The sequence below is a fragment of the Oryza glaberrima genome, chromosome 4 (assembly GCF_000147395.1).
Source record: "Oryza glaberrima chromosome 4, OglaRS2, whole genome shotgun sequence".
Lineage (NCBI taxonomy): Eukaryota > Viridiplantae > Streptophyta > Magnoliopsida > Poales > Poaceae > Oryza > Oryza glaberrima.
In genome coordinates, this window is record NC_068329.1 from 22,877,208 (window position 1) to 22,897,780 (window position 20,573).

General features: G+C 40.1%; 1 protein-coding gene across 2 annotated transcripts; it reads right to left on the minus strand.

Annotated features, from left to right (window-relative positions):
- Window positions 1–7,874: 7,874 nt before the first annotated feature.
- Window positions 7,875–19,402, minus strand: LOC127770478 (uncharacterized). Of its 2 annotated transcripts, XM_052296212.1 has the most exons (15): window positions 19,118–19,402; window positions 18,219–18,415; window positions 17,352–17,691; window positions 15,796–16,034; window positions 14,937–15,093; window positions 13,867–13,944; window positions 13,467–13,538; window positions 12,915–13,034; window positions 11,547–11,711; window positions 10,836–11,361; window positions 10,601–10,757; window positions 10,326–10,435; window positions 10,009–10,121; window positions 8,887–9,250; window positions 7,875–8,502 (listed from the first exon to the last, which is right to left on the minus strand). In XM_052296212.1, the coding sequence occupies exons 2-15, from the start codon at window positions 18,275–18,277 to the stop codon at window positions 8,183–8,185; spliced, it is 2,820 nt and encodes a 939-aa protein (XP_052152172.1). In that variant the 5' UTR covers window positions 18,278–18,415; window positions 19,118–19,402; the 3' UTR covers window positions 7,875–8,182. The 2 variants fall into 2 exon arrangements, with proteins under 2 accessions (XP_052152172.1, XP_052152173.1); XM_052296213.1 differs by lacking the exon at window positions 18,219–18,415 and having other exon boundaries at window positions 19,118–19,401.
- Window positions 19,403–20,573: the final 1,171 nt, after the last annotated feature.

Consider the following 20,573-nt stretch of genomic DNA (forward strand, 5'->3'; position numbering starts at 1 on the left):
GGCACTGCTGATTCTGAATTCTGTATAGAGGCTCTCAGCTCCAGGCATTTCATTTGTCCCCTTCTTTGCCTGAGCTGGTACTCTACATTTATGTTGCGTATCCTGATGCCTTTCGGGCATTAATGCCCCCGTCTTTTAGCTGCAGATGAAAATTATTGTGTTGCCCGGTCATTTAGCCGAAAATATTGTTGCAAGAAACAGACATCTCATCTAACAAAACCAAAACAATAGTGTCTGCAGCAGCAGTGCCCATTCCATTATTGCTCCACCCCATCACTGTTTTGCTCATTTTCTTTGATTGGTTGTTCCACCCATGAGGCCATGAGGGCTTCGTTGAGAACGCATAAATTTAACATGATTCCACATGAATCAATTAGTGCTCATAAAATATTTCCGCGTTCCAAAGGAAGCATGGAAGACAATGAAGAAGCATCGGTCGTCATAACTGCAGTTCTGCTGAGAACCAGGCTTGAAAATGGTACAATATGGCTTGGTTAATCTTCTTTGGATTCTTATTATACTTCTCATGCGACATAGTAGTTGAGACCAACCAACAGCAAATGTAGTCAAATCGCACCACCACACAATTAGACCTGGGGATCGTGTTCACCAGAATACAAAGGGTGATCCATTGCTGGTTTGGTTCGGGGGTTTGCTTGTGTCGTTAGGTGTTCTTGGGGGTCTCGCATCTCTGTCATGAGATCAACAGGTGGGAGAGAAGGTAAGGTTAGGGGGCAAGTAACCGGCGAAAGATGCCAAGTCGCCCTGAAACTGAAAGAATGTCACACCCAGGATTGATGGGGGCGTGTGATCAGACAGGCCTCCCTTTTTGCTGGCCTGGGAAGGTTGCTGTCTGTCCTGGCTGCGTTTCACACATCGACACCGATGGGTCTGAGACTGAGACTCTCTCGGTAGTGCTGGATTTCAGAGCACGAACGTAAGCTGTTCACCTAAACACAACACAGGCCGTTGATTGTTTAATTAGTCAGGGGGAGTCTCTGACAAGAGCTTGCCAAGGTGCCAAGGGAAATAAATCAATAATAATGGCAGGTCAAGGGGAAGGGGTTTTTTTTTTGTGTACTATAGGCATGCAGACTCATGACTTTGGAGGCAAGTTGCCATGCTTTGTGGCGCAAGTGTTGGGCTTGCTAATTAATCCGGCCTTAAAGGTTTGGTTTGTCGGGATTGCGAAACTAATCTAGGAATTGTACGGTGATCAGGGCTTTCTGATTAATAAACTCGATGTGCCATATATATTGTATCACAGTGAGAGCGTGAGAGGACAACCTAGTGGCAAATCATGAGTAGTACTAGCAAATTACTACTAGAACTGTAAAATGGTAGTACTCCCTCTCCTACATGGTTAGCACTTTTGATACACAATGTGTCAACAGTGAACTTGTGGCCTCTTGCCATCACCATCATATTCTGCTCTGAATCATGTTCTTTAACTTGTAAATTCAAAATATCTTTTTTTTCAAAAAAAATAAATTCCGAGTATAATCATGATATATAAAAGAGTAGGGCTGTCCATTAGTCTGGTAAATCATCAGCTTTCAGTATACTGCTGGTGAGTGATGCGTCCATGCTACTGCAAACGCTGCAAACTGCAAAGCAAAGCATGGTGTTAGAGTATATTATCATGCAGCGTACGGTTGGGAGGTCGCCTTCGCTTGACCTAACCGGGGTTTTTGTTAGTTTGCTGGTAGTGTTTTGGTTGGTCTTAGCCTGTCGATGGCTCGATGCTAACACTCCAGTATACTATATGTGTGGCTTGTCGGTGCGTGTAGCAATTGCTGTCAGCTAGCTCTTGCTTTCCCTTCAAAGAAGGGAATGGGACATAATTAAATCGATTTGAAATCGTTAGCATCGGATTTAATATACCTAAAAAGAAAAGGCATACGGTTGGTCTACGTTTGGTACAGTATCTGACAGCTCCCTAAATTAATTCATACGGCATGGTAATATGGTAGTATTACAGGATAAACTGGAGTAACCATATACACCAAACAGTACACTTCTCGCCAGAGTGTTAACGCATCATTAGATAACGTACTACTACCTCCGTCCTATAATATAGAAACCTAATACTGGATGTGACATTTCATATAACAATAAATCTAGACATCCTCCTGATCAAATTCGTTGTACTATGAAATGTCTCATTCAGTACTACTCCCTTCGTCCCAGAAAAGGCAAACCCTGGATTTCCGTGTCTAACATTTGACTGTCCGTTTTATATGAAATTTTTTTTATAATTAGTATTTTCATTGTTGTTAGATGATAAAACATGATTAATATTTTATGCGTGACTTGTCTTTTTAATTTCTTTCATATTTTTTTAAATAAGACGAATGGTTAAACATTGGACACGGAAATCCAAGTTTTGTCTTTTTTTTTTTGTACGGAGGGAGTAGGTTGCTATATTATGGGACGGAGAGATTAATAACTAATTTCTACCTTTGGGCAAAGGGAGAGAGATTTGAAACGACTTAACGACATGAGGTGCAGGTGAGAGAGGTCAGTAGCGTGTGTGAGCCAGCTGCAGGAGACAGTGAGGCAAGCCATGAATGGACACCAGGCAACGCAGACGAGACGAGAGGTCGTCAGTGGTGGAGCAGGAAATGTCAACCGGATGGTCAAAAAGTCAGCGAGGCCACGGTGGGGGCGCCGTGGCACACTGCACCATGTCGGCCTGGATGTCTCACTGGTTGATTAATTAGAGCAGGTACTATAGCAGACTATTAGCCAGCTATAAATATATTTTAATAAGATAAAAGATGAGAGAGAAGAGTAACGGGCTACAGATCTGTAGCCAGCTGCAGCACAGACTCCAAGACGCAGTGTGTGTGACAGGTGGGACAGTATAGTAAGCAACTATTGTATGTATTAGCTATTAGATTAGCTATAGATGAATTAGAGCTAGTAGTGGGCTATACTATTGAACTTGCTCTTAGCTCATTAACATACTAATTAATCAACTATCCAGCCCGTTGGTTGATTACTTTGTTTATTGGAGTACTCGCGTTTAGAGGAGATCAACGAGAGAGAGATTGATCGGGGGAGAAATGGCCAAGCGCTCGTGTGGGTGATGCGCCGGTGACGACATCTTAGCGCCGGGGCGAATGTTTCGCCGTTTGGTGGGCACCGCCTGCCTCCCTGCCGATTGCCGCCTTTTTCCAACCGCTACTTGCCAGTTGCCAAGCCGGTCTAATTTCACAGCAAAGCCAGAGTTGGTCAATCGGATTTAACCAGCAGATTAGACCGGAACCAGCTCAAAATTGAACAGCAAAACGCTAATGCTCTGAGTCAGATTCAAAAAAGGAGGGAGACACAGACACTTTGTACTCGTATGTGTGATCTGTTGACAACTTGACATATAGACTTTACTAAAGCAATAATACGAGTACTTGTAGTGTAGACTGCAGAGCTAGCTAGTGCAAGGTTGGCTCTTTTGATAGTAAGAAAAACAAAATCAATGCGCTATTATTATGCAACTTTGTCTCCGCGGCTCACGTGCGCGTGCATGGTAACCAAGACAGCGACCGGCACCAACCATCCCTTGCCTTGCCTGCCTAGTGACCCTAACCGTGCAACCTACGGATGCAACATATAACGTGGGCTGTGCTGCTAATTTTGATCTTAGTACTATTACTATTAGCACTTCCCCATTCTACATTGAGAGAGCGTAGTACTGTACTATAAGGGCAGTCACAACCTATAACACTAGACATGGTTTCCATAAACTCTGCATCATCAATACTAGACACTACTCTTTCAATACAAACATCATTATTTTATATTTTAATTAAATGCTACTTATCTCACATGATGTCTTGGATGTTATGTAGAAACCATGTCTCATGCAAGACATGGTTTTCTTCTCTTTCCTCATTTATTTACTTGCCACATTATTTTTTTTATCCTAGGTGGCAACTTATTTAATACTATGGACACCATCATATCCATTGGGTTAGGAATGCACTAAGTATATTCCTACGTGCATAGCCAGTAGAAAAGTCACCTAGTGGTGTGGGCCTCCTTGCTTTCAGTGCTCGCATTGCAGCAACAAACAATCAGCCACAGAGGGACAAAAAAAAAAAGGGGCTGCACGATCGCTAGCTGATGATCCCGATGCCTGCAGCTCTGATTAGTCCCAAGTAGTACTAGTATTAATGTTGTTGATAGTGTAGCTGCTTTGTCGTTGGTCGATTTGACCGGCGAGCTTCGGCCAGGGAAAACCGGCGTGACTTCCTCCGGTGCCCGGCCTCAGACAGCGGCACGGTGTTCCCGGGGAGGGACGCGCGTGTTGATGGCTTTGTTTGATATCGCCCCGCTCTTCGGCGTCGTCATCGAAGCTGCGTGCTGAGCGCGACGCGAGCAGTTGGAATAGAAAGATCTGTCCCTGTGCCAATCTGCGTGTGCACGAGCGGCCTTGGGAAACGGGAATTGGTGGTACCCCTGGGGGATGGCTGATCGGCGATCAGTCGCGCGCAGCGCGCGGTCAGTTATGGCCTTCTAGTCTCTCTCATCTACATACATACATACATACATACATATATATATATATATATATATATATATATATATATACTCCCTTCATTTCAAAATGTTTAACACCGTTGACTTTTTAGCACATGTTTAACCGTTCGTCTTATTAAAAAAATTTATGAAATATGTAAAACTATATGTGTACATGAAAGTATATTTAACAATATTTAACAATGAATCAAATGATATGAAAAGAATAAATAATTACTTAAATTTTTTGAATAAGACGAATGGTCAAACACGTACTAAAAAGTCAACGGTGTCAAACATTTTAAAACGGAGGGAGCATGTATACAAAGTTTATACGTATGTATATAAAGTATACATATACATATATATATATATACATATATATAGTATATTTATATTTTTTTGTGTATATGTATAAAAAAATATATACACAAATATAAAATTTGTATACGATGTATACAAATACAAAGTTTGTATACACGTATACAATGTTTGTATACGTGTATACAAACTTTGTATATGTACATATACAAACTTTCTATCCGTATCTTTTTTTTATGCGTGTATATAAACTTTGCATACGTGTATACAAACTTTATATACGTACATATGAAAAAACCAAAAAAACTGAAAAAAAAAATACGGATAGAAAAAAACGGTGGAAAAAAAACCGCGGAAAAAAACAGAACAAACAAAAAAAAGGAACGTGCGGGAAAAAAGGAAACGAAAAAGAAAAGAAACCGTTCGGAAAAAAAACCGCGGAAAAAAAACAGAAAAAAAGGAACGTGCGGAAAAAAAGGAAACCGAAAAAAAAAAGAAAACCGCGCCGCCGCCCGCGCCCCTCTCCGCGCGCGACACGTGTCCAGTCGCGCGCCTCCTCGCGCGCGACTGATCGCGTATTAGCGTTCTCGGGTACCCCTGCCCGTGTGCATGCGGTGATCAGATAATTTACAAGCACCTATCAGCTATTAGAGCATCTCCAACAACCTCCTTGTTCCCCTCTCCAAGTTAAATTTTGAAGATTTGGGAGTAAAATTGCCCTCCAACAGACTGGCTAACCAGTAGCCAAACTCCTCCGCGTGCTGGCTAAATTTGGCGAGCCAAAATCGGCTAGCTAATCATGGGCCCCATGTTTCCCCACTCCCCCCCGCCGCCCCTCCGACGAGGCGACGATGCCTTCTCTCCGCCGGCGCCGCCTCCACGCCACCCCTCCGCTGGCGCCGCCCCATCCGCCATCGCGCCGTACGAGACGAGACGAGCCAAAGGGAGAGGAAGAGTGAGAGAGAGAGAGATTGAGAGAGAGAGAGAGAGGAGGGCTTCTCTTGTCGTCAGCGGCGGCGATGGCGGCGGGGGCAGGGGCGGGAGAAAGGGTGGTGACTCCGCCGAGGCCGCCGCCTGCGCCTACGACGCCGCCGCGAGGTCGAGGCCGCTGCCTGCCCACACCTGTCGAAGAGGACGGGGCCGTCTCGCGCATGCACGGATCTGCCATCGTCGTCCGCCGACGCTGCTCGGGTACTGCCGCCGCCGTCACTCGGTTTCTTCCGCCTCCCCGCATCGCTGCGCTGGTTGCCATCCCGCGTCGCACCGTCCATCGCCGGCCCTGCGGTGACATCCTCCCGGGTCGCCGCTCCTCCCCCACTTTCCACTGCCAGCGCGCAAGGACGAGCGCCGCCGCCAAGGCGCCGATGCCGGTCATGGCCTCCTCACACCCGCCAGCCTCGCCGCCGCTGCACCGGCCGCCGTCCCGCGCCCAAGCCCCTTGCCGCGCCTCGCTCCCCTCCGCTCGGACACGCGCGCGTGAGGAAAGAGAAGAGGATGAGGGGGAAGATTAGGCCGCTATTATTTTGGAGAGGAGTAATAGAGTTTGTTGGAATGATTATCTAGTTTGACTAGCCAAATGAGATGGAGAGTTGGCTATATAGGTGTTCGGAGAGTCTAATTTAGAGATGCTGTTGGAGATGCTCTTACTAGTAGTACAGTACTCTATCCGTCCCAAAAAAACTCAACTTTTAGAATTTGAATTTTGTCAAAAAAAAAAAAACAACTAATACCATCCTACCTACCCTCAGCACGTAAAACGAAAAGTTTTATCCCTTCAATACACTTTACCTACCTATCACTCTTACTACTTTTTTCAATAATTAAGGGCATTTTAGTCATTCTCACCCTCCACTAATTCCACTTTGGGATGTTATGAATGGATTTTTTTTTGGGACAAAGGTTCAATACACTTTACCTACCTATCACTCTTACTACTTTTTTCAATAATTAAGGGCATTTTAGTCATTCTCACCCTCCACTAATTCCATTTTCACCATGTCTTAGTCAAGAAAATTTTTTAGCTATACCTCACCTATTTTCACCATGTATGCACCCTCTCAATACAAACTTAGACACCCGCATCAGCTTAAACTCGATCTAAAGTAGAGTAAATTAAGTAAGTGGCACCACTCTCCATTTCGCTCTAGCTCCGCCCCTGCAGAGAGCATCTTCAGTTCTCCAATGTGGGCTCTCTCTGAGCGGTTGAGCGATTGCCTCTTCGTATCAACTTCGTTATTTGATTGCCTCTTCTCATCAACTTCGTTATTTGAAGACACAAGACATGGGTAGTAAACTTAAACAATTGCTAATCTCCCGCAGCTACACCACAAATTTTGCGAGGCAGGGGAAGAGCGCACTACTGTCCTCCATGATATTGTGACTGTCCTGCGTGATATTATATTGTGATATACTGTATGTCCCTCTCTGGCCTCTATGCATAGATTAAGACGTGAATGCGTGCTGGGAAACTTTAAGAACGGAATGGAGTGGGTTTTTCTTAGGTTGTGACTAAACCACTAATGTGACGTGCATTTCTTTCCTAGTAGACACGATCTAAACCAAATCCATGCTGGGCAACAAAGACGTACTATTGATTTCCAAGATGTGACCATGTTATTACTCCGCATAAACTAGAAGATGGTGACTCTTCACAGCACAATATTTCAGCCCCCTTTTTTTTTCATAAAACCGTAATGCAATTTATGTCCCTCTATGCATAAAGACTGATGCTTTGATTCTGAGGATTAGACTAACAAAGGTCAGGCATATCATAAAGCTGAGGATTGAAGACATTTTTACATAGACTGTTATGGATATTCTGATTAACCACCGGTCAACAAGTGAGGATCAAGAAGCTCCAGCATCAACTCATAAATTGGCAAGGCTTCAGAGAAATACCATCGTGTTGATCAGGGGCTTGCAAAATTAATCATTTTTGCATGTAAATAGAATAAATGTACCAGTCAGAAATTGACAATGAAGAATGTCTAAAATCTGGTAATGCCTTCGATTTCTCCATGACCACGAGTACATACAAAACCACCAATCCTTTTTTGAGGAATCAAAGCATCAGTCTTTATTACAGCCATTATTACATCTCAGCATTTTCACATGAAACTATGAAACTGCTCGTTCGTAAGAAACATATTTGAACCCGTGGCTATCCTGTATGTTTGAGGCCCCTATCACATGATTCTGTTAAACGGAAGTTGCTGGCAATTTTCGTGTACATTTGTTGGCTATAAGTGTAAACTATGTGGTGGTGTGATCGGTTATGCATATCTAAATTAGAAAAAGTAAACACTACGAATACCCTAAGTCTGGTAAAGAATAAGTATGGCTAAATATTGACAGGAAGAGCGGTCAAGAAAGCCAATGTATAAGGAGAAGTAGACTTGCCAAAGGGTGCACACCATCCTGGAAGCTTCTCGAGAACCCTGCCAACCTTCGGTGTAACTCTATTCACATCCGTTCTTAGTTTTAGTAAGAAAGAATGATCTTCTGATTCGACTTGCTTTGGGAATGCATCCTTGGAATTACTTGCCCAGAAAAGGGTTAGCTGAAATTTTGTTGGTGAGTCCTTACCACCAGCAAACTGGATTGTATGCCACCCATCGATCTCGCTCTTATTACCCAGTGGAACCAAGTTCTCCGAATCCACTGAATAAAATAGCATGTAAAGGTCAAATAACATGAAAACAACAGTTATCTAGAATTATAAAAAAGTATTTGTTTGGGAAAGGTTAGTGGTTCATGTAAAATGCATTGCAAAAATCACCATGAACTTGTCACTATTTGTCTTGGTTTCTTGTAATCAACAAACATAATAGAGTGGATTTTAATCATCTAAGTAAATAAGAGTGCAATGGCACCTTGTTATGGTAACCATTCCGCTCACTGCCTATTGGTACTTGGCTAATAAAGTAATTTACTCTCTACTGGTGACTATAATACATTATCATAGCAGCTGTCAAACTAAAGTAATTTACTCTCTACTGGTGATTATAACGTTCAACACTCTGTTTATTTGATAGTTCAACTTACCATGAACTGTGAAGTCATCAATTTCTTGTTTATTGATTGCCAGTGACCAACGAGTAGATGACTTAGTATCTACTGATATTATTGTTTGTCGAGCATCATTGGTAACAGAATCACTTTTCAAACTGAGCACTGGCACTTCTGATTTGCTCCATCCAGTATTGGTCCCTTCATAACTCAAACAGCCATATTTCATGGTAAATGTAACAAAATCAATAGCCCTATTCCTCCCACAAGAAAATTCTTCATCTCTAAGGTCTACTAATTCCTTTGTCAACTTTCCAGGTGTATTGGAGAACAGAGTAACATATGATGATGGTTCTGTATTACCACTATTCACCGTTGTAGTGTCAACAACATGCACAACCTGAGCAGAAACAAATCGTTAAATAGCTATCCAATAAGTATGATAATTAATCTTGTATTGGTTGATGCAGTGTGAAAGGGACATGATTAAAAAAAGTACATGCAAGCAGGATTCTAACAAGAGAACAGATTTCCAAGCATTTTAGGACAGAAATATTTATATATCACACAAAATCAGTATTGTATTGTTGTCAATATGAACTCTTCTCTATGTACAAGTAATTGTACAACTTAAGGTACATTTACTCTTTTCTTGCTGTTACCCCTTGCCGAACAATCTTCGTTGTCAAGTATTGCAAATTAATATTCGGATGGTGGTGGGAATATGACAAAGAATTAACTATATATTTAAGAGAGAAACAGTAGCCTGTTTGACAATGATGAATGGCATGAAGGCCATTCCATATGCTCAACTCTTATGCAGAAAATAGTAACAGTAAAAGAAACTTAGAAGTTTGAAAAAAGAGGATACATGTAAACTTCCATTTCGTTTAAAAGCAGACTTGCATTTGTCATACACATCAAAGATGACCACAAAAGGTTGTTAAAACATATGAATATATGATTAAAAGAACCAAAAATGTCATCACCAGGTTATGGATTGGACAAAGAATGAAAAATAATAGAAATAATATGAAAATATCACTGCAAAACCAAAAAGTTATGGTTCATTTACTCAAAAAAATGATGACAAGATTTTTCAGATAAATCCAATGGTTTAACTGAATTGTACAGTAATTGGTATTTAGAAGTGCTTACATTTACAGACCGAGCAATATCCTCCGTGAATGCAGGGAGAATGCCACTTGACACCAGTGCAAGTGCAAGACCAAAGAATATACATAACAGAAAACCAAGAGTCCTTTTAGCACCTAAAGGAAAACAATATTTGGGGATATCAACCTCTTTGCGATGTTTTGAACAAAGGGAAGACTATATGCAGTTAAGCAATGTGGACAGGTGTAACAGTTTGATGCAAAACCTACTTTTGAGATTTTGAATAAACATGATTACAGAACAATGTAACTGCAAAGGGAAGCAAAGCATGACAATATATCTAGCATGTCATGGTTTACCTGATATATGAACGTAAGAAAGAAGATACACAAAGGTAAAACATATGACAATAGCAATGGCAACAGAGACTACTACATTGCCAAGCCAATCTGGTAGGCCACCAGGGTTCCTGCAAATTTAAGGTACACATTAGTTTGGTTGATTTAAATTAACTGATATGGTGCCTTATAAAATCTATTAGCAGTTAAGTTACAAAGTATTTACAGTCGTATCCAAAAACAGCATATCTTAAAACAGAGAACCCTCTTGGAGGTTCCAAGCTCAATATATGTACCTATCAATGCGTACAATACTCCCAATTATAACATCAACCATGCGAATAACTAAACCAGCAGATGAGACAACTGGTGCAGCCAATGCCAGAACCAATGTAATAACCTTGAGCTGTTTAGGTGACCGAGCAGGAGATAGTGTTGCTTCCATAAGACCGTCTGCAAAGAAATAACAGCTGTGAATACTCGAGGTAAATATTAATCCATCACCTTCATCAGACAGTAACAGTAACTTACATGCAAAAGCAGGCGAAACAAGCCAGATGAGTGCTATGTAAGATGATCCAACCTTCAAGTATGTTCCCAGTATCAGAACTATTAGCCATTGTACAAAACCAGATTTAAAAATCCACCTCTCAGCTTCCAGGTTAACAATGTGTTCCAGCATGTTATGAGCTAGTCCTGGCTTTGTTATAGAATATACATGTTTAAGATGCCTTTTCAAAATAATGAATCCAATATGTTGACCGATGAATGCCCCAAGTAGTGCAGGTGAACCAAATAACCCAACTACTAACCATGGGTGCGCAACAAATGTCACAGGAAAGGAACAAATATGTGGCAGAGCAATTGCAACCACAACTGATAAGGTAACAGAAGAAATTAACATAAGAACAATGCCCAAACATGATATTCCAAAGGACACAAGGCCAGCCCGTCCACCCATAAGCAATGAAGTTCCCCAGATAAGAAGGGACTGAAATATTATTGAGTTGTGAAACATGGTTGCAAGTCGCTGTGGATATACTACCATGTACTTGCCCTGCAAAATTGTAAAATACATGTGAGCTTAAGCAAAAGAAAATTCAGTTATATTTTTACCAGATGGCAACATAGATAATGTATATTATTTATGCGTGATGTTTTCCAGAGAGCAAACATATAGGGCATTGCATGGCCTAAAAATAATCTATGATGACACCAAATGAAGAGAATTTATTGTTATACCAGAATGTCGAAAAAAACAGCTTTGGTCTTCTCTGCACCCTCTTGCTTTGCTTGTATTGCATCTTTCATAAATTTTGGTGATGCGGCAGCATGAAGTAGGAAAGCAAGCATATTTTCTCCAATATGCTGAAGGGATCCTGGTTTCAGATGCTTCATTTTGTCATTCTGCACAAAGAAAACAAAAGGACTACCATGACTCCATGAGTATAAAAATATTTATGATTTGGAGAAAATGTATTAAAGTTTTCATCAAATATTTCAATCTTAAAATACATTTCCTAACATTATCTATATTGCCATTTGACCTAGTTTTCTTTCAGGGTAAGAGGCGATCTGAGCCGTTAACTCGGCATTAACTTCTATATAAGGTGAGCTTCAAATGTTGGCACATATATATCACCTCACGTCATCATAGTAATCAAATATCCAGGATCAAATGGCCGTATATCATCTTTTAATGTATATGAATGAATCAGTTAGATCCACAAGAAGAATGAAATACATGGGCAGTCCAGAAACTTGTGCGTGTGTGTCATCTAGGTCCCTGAACTCCCAAAATGCATTTTTTGGATCCCCGAACTTGTCTTGAGTGTCATATATGTCCAAACGGATTCTAACCCGCTCCATGTGCTGACGTGGTTTGCCACGGTGGCGCCTACGTGTTAGTGAGACCTACATGTCAATCCTATATATAAATAAAAGTGAAAAATCAAATTTTCTCCTCTTAGTTAGAGAGGAAAGAAGATAAAATTATATTTAAAAAAATCTAAGGTAGCGAGGAGAAAATATGTTTTCTTTAATTTTATTTTTTTCTACGTGATTGACATGTGGGTCCAACTAACACGTAGGTGCCACGGTGGCATGCCACGTTAGCGCATGGAGCGAGTTGGAGCCTGTTTGGACCTATATGACACCCAAGACAAGTTTGGGAACCCGGAAATATATTTTGAAAGTTAAGGGACCTAAATGACACACTCGCACAAGTTTAGAGACCGCCCGTGGACTTCATCTCCTTTAGATGTATTACTGTTTTTCTTTCGGTGGAAACGGCCAATATGAAGAGTTGCATTGCCTTAATTTCAAGATCCATAACCTTTAGTTCTTCCAACAAGCAAGGTAAGCAAGAGCAGTTGGCTCATTGACTTAGTATGAAATTTATGGCATTAGCTGTATCAATTATCTTGCTCAAACTAGTACAGACAAAGAATTATTAATTGATTGGGTTCTATAACTTTTTGTTTGGGAGTTTGTCTACGGATATAAATAGCCATGCCAATTTGTTCAGACAAAGGAAAAACCATGAGCTAAATTTGGCATTACTGACTACCAGGGATACAAAAATGTATTTAAGAAAGCATCAAAGCAAACCTTCGTGTGATAGACTGATGTCCTATCTGTATAAGCAAAATCAAGACCAGGAAGACCACCAACTTCCTGATATATTTGAAAATCAGTAGCAGATTTTATTGCTCCAGACTGAAAAACGTCCTGCAAATACAGATTCGAGCTATGTCATATTTGCAATGTATAATTAATACAACTCAGGGATTGGCCTATGCTAAAATTACATGTAAAAGTGGAACTTCTTCTATCAATCTAGTGATAGAGCCAAACCTGAATTTTTCAAATGCAATTTTAGCACCAAGCAAGTCACATCCATGTTTTTTAATGGCAAAAATAGTTGAAGTGTTTCTAAAACTGATGATAAACAAGATATTACTTTGTTTAGCATCTGCTAGCCCAACAAAAACCTGGCATGTGAAAATAACTCAAACTTCTGGAGCAGAGCTATTTATAAATATCTACTGCACAAACCAAGGGAAATAAACCTCTCTAGGTAAAAGAATATTTGAGACTACAAAACCCTACAATTGAAAAGAGATGATATGCTACCGGTCCACTAAAAAAATGATATGCTACCTGTGAAGCTATCTGAGCAGATGGATATTTGGCTACAGAAGCAAAGCTTTCCAGAGCCCAATGATCTGTACCCTGTTACATGGGGGGAATTTAACAAGTTAAGTTAGTATTCAAAATAAATATTTCAATTACACATTGAACAAAGCGACATGGCAATCCAAAATATTTGAAGCAATTGCAAAAAGGAATTCGGTGCCAAATTGTTAATCTCCCAGGAGTTCTTTTTTCCTGCCGTATGCAAATAAGTGGACCTTAACTCGATTTACTTGATTGTCAGAAACCCTATTTACTAGTGTCAGCAATAAAGTAATTACAAAACAAGGAAATAATAATTTTGCAAAATAAAGTGCTGAACAAGAGTTATTTTGCCAGATGGACTAACAAAAATCTAGAACCTTACCTGGAAGAGAGTAGATTTCCCGCTGATACCCATAGCTTCCAAATCGATTGCAAAACGTACTGAATTTCTCCAGCGGTGCTGCACAAAAAATATTAAATCACATTATATGGTCTATATTGAGTGAGTGGTAACCTGTGAATCAGTGGAATCTTCATAACGGAATGCTTAAAAACAACAAACTCAAGGTTAAATTTTAACTCATAGTTTGATGTGCAAGACTTGATATTTTAACATTTTGCAGAAGGGAAAAAACATCTTCAGTGGTAAGTGAGAGAATAGATAAGAGTTTACTATTTTACATTTACACATGAGGTTTCATCATCACCTACCTCTACTCCTTTCTACGTGATGTGAGTCATGCAGAGTTGCAGACTCCAACGCAATAGACGATTACAGGGGAATTTTGCACTATTTTAACACTCAGTTCAGACCAAATGTACAGCCATAACATAAATTAAAAAGGAATCCCAAACCTTGTGCCTTAATTAGCATATAATACTTCTTGACTTCTAGTATTATGTTCCTAATGCACTAATGCCACACCCTGTGCTGAACTGTGAAAACCACTAAACCCCCATTGCCGTGCAACAGAGGATACTCAAAACTGGTACTAATGTAAACCACCCACCCCCATTCCTACACAAAATGAAAATGATGCATGTCCACGACAAATCTAACCAGATATGAGACTATCAGAACCTGCAACCAATTAGTTGATGTGATTGCAAAATGCAAGCTCAGGTGCTGGTTCTTTATTAAGTACTTCCTCCGTTTCGCAATGTAAGTCATTCTAGCATTTCTCACATTCATATTGATGTTAATGAATCTAGATAGATATATATGTCTAGATTCATTAACATCAATATGAATGTGAGAAATGCTAGAATGACTTACATTGTGAAACGGAGGGAGTATGATGATACTTTTTAGGAAATACACAAAAGTTTGAATATCTTTGCATTAAGATTGGAATTAAGCATGAATGTTTTTTAGGGAATATACAAAAGTTTGTGTATCTTTGCATTGAGATTGGAATTAAAGTATGAAGATACTGGGATAAAGATAGTGACCTGAGTTATAAAACTATGGGCACCATCAAGACCTTCTTCTTCCCCTGTGTTGAATAGAAACAGGACACCACTCTTAAACCCATGAGCCCACTGAGCCACTCCTCGTGCAAGCTCTAACATGACTCCCACACATGAACTACAATCTCCAGCACCTTCGCTGAAAAAGCAAAGTATGTTTTCTCAACAATGACATGGACAAAAAAAAATGCATAAGCTATTTCAACAAATCTGCCACAGCACTGTGAATTGCAACAGAATCCTCAATGTGCCAATAAATTATACCGTTATTAGTAGTATTAGATAAACAATCATATCTGTCAAAATTACCTTGAAAAGCAACCTGAACAAAGTAACAAGGAACAAGGAACATGGCCTGTCAATTAGGCAATCTCTTTGTATGGTTCCTACATGTCCAGAGCTTACATTTTAGCTAAAGCTTCTAAAGTTATGTGCTATATCCTATCCTGTCTTCAGTCAATGATGCATCTTGAACTAAGTTTTGCTAAAAATTCCTAATCATGTTATGTATGGCAACTTTTGTATCTACACATCTCTCCTGTCTATGTTAAAAGAGAAGAGGACTCTCAGGTCAAATACCCATCTAATCCCATGTTTTCCTTATTGAATTTCTTCCAGCAAACCCTCTGCCTGACCCTTTCCAATTGATCACTAATGTGGCACTCATGTTGGATTGTTGCAGAAGGGTACAATGGTCCACAGTAATAAAGAATTTAATGCACTAATTTGGCTAGAAGTGTAAAGTCATGTAAAAACTCCTACTCAACAAACTTAAACTGCATCAGTACAGTGATTTCATTGTATCACACAAAGCAGAAGCAAAACTGAGACAGAGCCTTACGTCGTGGAAACTGTATCGATATGAGAAGAAACAAGAATCAAATTGTCCTCGGCTTCTGGTAAATACTTGGGAACAACTCTCAGTATCACATGCTTAAGGTTTGAATACAGCATAGTTTTTCCATTGAAAAGGCCACCAGCCATACGATTTGCACCAATATCTGTGTGGAACAGCTCCAGTTGGACATCAACATCCCAATGAGCTGTCTTCTTTATTTTATCTGCTACTGCATATACATACTATAGCATGGACATGTCAGAATTGATGGTACATCTAAAAGAAAATGATCTAGAATGCTAACATTCTAGCAATAGTATATAAGTGAATAACAACATACTGATGAGAGGAAGAATAATAATAAATGAAACATTAAATCACAGGAGGAGAAAACAGTTTTATGGGTCCTCACTATTAACTTGGTGTTTTACCAGAAACTTGCAAATTGATTATCATTTCTTATAATTATGTCTTGGGACTACTGCATAGCATTCGCGGTTGTATGGCAGCACCATGTATCCTATATACTTATAAAGTTGCTCCTCACTAAGTGTAGTTAATGCTAATTCTCTCTTCTCCCATGAAGCAACAGCAACTTAATTGTCTTTAGCTTTTGGATCATTTATCTATGGTGCAAATTGCCCATCTTCTCTCATGAAGCCATGCACATACACATACGTCAATTTGTTTCTATCTTTTTTTTCTACCACAATCACCTCAAAATATTTTTAGCATTTGGATCTGATCTATTTTCTATTTTCTCTTATGAAGCTACATCATCTATATTTCTAACATTGGAGGATCACCTCAATTTATTTTTATCATTTGGATTATTGATCTATTAACTATTTTCTCTTATGAAGCTACATCATTTATATTTCTACAATTGGAGGTTCTATTTAGATGTTATTGTGTAAAGCAATGTGAAGTCAAATTGTCTAGATACAAATTTTATTTTGTACTTAATGTTTACATATTATCATAACTTTCCCACAGCAGAGCGTGAGGTTTCATCTAGTTAAATATATGGAAGTGTCCATTTCGTGGAGCTTCAGAAAAAGTTAATCTTAGGAGAAGTCTTTGATACAATTAGATTGATAATTTGCTAGTAAAACTAATAACTTTAAAATACTTATTGCACACAAGGTTTCTCACTTTCAATGTATTTACTAATCTATAATGAAATAATCCCAAAGAGTGTAAAAAGGTAAATTATTTCACCAAGCTAGATAATTGAATTATTGCAACTTAAATATAGTATCGACAAGAGAAAATTTGCAGATTGAAGAAGCCTATCCCCTATTATAGAACTCTATGCCTCTACCAACAAACAGTATAACACAATTTTATTTCTTCTACTTTTTTGCAAATAATAACACAACTAGTATTAACTCTATAGCCAACACCTGGTTCCAGCTCCATAGGAAAGTTAAGTGTCTATACATCAATGGGTAACCATGAAGGATACTGAAATACTTAGTAAAAACAATGAAATTGTAGGTCTGATAGCTAATAATATAAAAGCAAGTGGCTTGAAACTTATAGGAGTATAGGACAACCTGAACAGCAAGATCGATGGAATCTGAACCAACTGGATGAGGACCCAAGGCTGCAAGGTACTTAACATGCTCCAGAGCAGATGCCTCTGAGAACCCACGCTTGCCAGCCTGTTCAGCATCAAGGGGCAAAGGAAGATTTGCAAACTGAAAACGATAAACAGACCAGGATCCATGAAGGAAGACCATCAACAATCCCAGCAATAAAAAAGGTGTCCTCCTGCGCCTGCCATAATCTTCATTTGTACTGACTGCTTCATCAACTTTGGGTTTCTCATGGGTTGTGACAGAAGAGCCTCGCCCTCGAGGCATTCTGCATGTATAGATGTGAAGGACAAAACACCTGAAAAAAAAAACTCTTTTGACAATTAGTTCTACTAATGAAAGAAAATAAAATATGATTTGCTAATCACTCTTCTCACATTTTTCTAGAAGAACAGGCAAAACAACTTAGTGCTATCTTTATAAGGAAAAAGGACACGTTAGAGTGGAAAGCTTCTTTGCAGCATGGTACTGTTTGAGTTCCACTTTTTTCAACTAAAAGTTTCCCTTCAATCCAGGGTAGCATAACATGAACCAGTATTCATTGTTTTATTCAGTATTTTGAATCATTGCAGCTGCCAACGAAGGTTCAATTCCATCTTTCAAGTAGAAGAAATACATGCATAGTCAAATCAGATACAATCCTCTGTGCATTATAACAACTCATGTTAAATTTCTAGCAGGTTCTAACCTTTCCAAGGTTTAGGATTTCAGAACTTGTCTGTTCAAGCAGCAAAACAATATGAGTTTTCATCTGGTTTTCAAGAATACAGAAATGCAAAAAAGAGAAAGAGAGAGAGTGTGTTTGAGCTCACACTTGCTGCATACCCAGTCTGCAGATTTTTAAGGAACCAGTTTGGGTCAGGGCAGAGCATATAATCATTCATATGTCAGGCTGTTGCACAGAATGTGCAGCCCCAGTACTAGCATTTTTGGGTGAAACTTTTCACCACAAAGCCTAAGGGCCCCAACTTAGTTCCATGCACTTGCCATCATGAAAACGATGTGGCCCCTGCCAGCAAACGCTTAATAAAAGTTCCAGTTAGCCACAGCAATTACCGTGATCTGGTTTCAACACCATACGTATAAAACAAATAAGTATTCGTACTAAGGCAACTAACGCTGCTCACAGCTGGGAAGCCATCAAGTACATACGTACGGCGCGGCCGCGCAGGTATATCCACCCAGCACGGGCTTAATAAAAGTACCAGGTAACCAGCAATTACCGTGATCTGATTTCAGCATCATGTGTACAAAACAAACAAATAAACACTAAAGCAACTAATGCTGATCTGATGATCTCAGTTTGGATGCATTTAGTACATACGTACAGCGCAGCCAGCCAGGCATCTCCACCTAGCGATACCATCTTATCTAGGAGTAGTAAAAACTCGCTTTGCCCCAGCAAAACCCATCTAATTTCCCCGAAAAAAACCCCAGCAGCTAGAAACTCAGATCTGCCCAGCGTCCCAGCGCATCCGCGTATCACATCAAAGCACGCAATGCTAGTATCTACTATCTCGCACGAAACTATACAAAAGCAGGCAGAACACGGCATCAACGCACCCACCCACACAAGCAGAGCACACAAGTCAACGTCGCGAAATTCCCACGAAACCCAGTGGAAGAAGCAGGGGGGCATCCGAGATCAACGAGGAGAGCACGCGGAGATCGGATGGGGGAGAGGAGAGCGGAGACGAGGCGGAGGAATCGGAGAGAGAATTTACTTGGGTTTTCGCTGCTCGAGAGGCGGAGACCCAGAGGAAGGGAGGAGGCGACGACGACGACGACGACGACTCCGCTGCCCAAGGCGCGGAGATGGAGGATATGAGGAGGAAGGGGTGGTGCCGCCCGTGCCGCTGGACGACGTGGTGGTGGGTGGGTGCTGGCGGTGGGACGGAGTGAGAGTATGGGGCGCGGCTCTGGTCCCCGGACGAGGCGGCCTGGAGGGAAGACCGGGAGACTGGCCTGTGAGAGAGTTTACGAGGGACGGGATGGGGCGCCGCCGAATCCTTGATTGGGATGCCGGGCTGTGGCCCGTGCAAGGCGGTGGGATCCGTGGGGAGTAGAGTACTGTTTTGTTTGTTACGGTATACAGTCGACACGCCATCACGTGATCCACTCCAGTTTCATCTGCATATTTTTAGCTTCGGCTGTTGCAGCAACTGAATGTAAAAAAAAAAAAAAAAAGAATGACAAAGCATCAGTAAATAGACGATTAATTTATACTACCTCCGTTTCATGTTGTGATACAACGGTTATAAAATTTTCTAGCATTGTCCATATTCATATAGATGTTAATGAATTTAGACAATGCTGAAACAGAGAAAGTATCAATAAACCTAATAAAGTCCTAAACCATAGAGTAACTAGCACTGGTGCTTTGTAGAGATATGTTTTCTATATCCTCCAACCCTTATTAGAATATGTATATGATCATATATACTGCCAAAAATCGTTTGTATTTCTTTTGTTTAGGCGAAATTCCGAATTAAACCTGCTAAATCCCTAAACCAAATTCCGAATTAAACTTGCTAAATCCTTAAACCATAGAGTACCTAGAATGGGTGCTAGAGAAATATATGTTTTTATATCTCGCATTGAAAATCCTCCTTCCTTAGTGGAATTCGTATATGATCAAATATTATTATTGTCCAAGATTGATTGTATTTTTAATAGGAAATTCCAAACTAAAAACGAAAAAGATGATCCTTTCCTATAGTAGATTACCAAGGAATAATAATCTTTCTTTTATAGGTGAAATTAGATTGGATTTAAATATATATACCATTCCTTGATTATATGAGACAAAAAGAAGAAATGGCACGATTTCTCCTTGATTATATGAGACAAAAAGAAGAAATAGCACGATTTCTCTATAGTTGTAGGATAATTTAGGGTGGTTGTTTAGATCAAATTAGTTCCTCCTCCTGAACTGATATAGGATTCTAATTTCTGGGTATAAACAGTTGACGTGGCGCTGAGGTGTCTAAATTCAGCGCCACACGATTTGGCGCTGAACAAAAGAGTCATTTTTAAAATAAGTTTTGGGGACAGTCCATTTGTATAATTAGTTTTTATAAAGAATCAAATTGTCAAAATTAATGCTCAGGATTGCATACTGAGATCTGTTACACGAGAGTAGTTTTAGCGCTCACTGCTCAGCGGCACTCCAGAACTCCA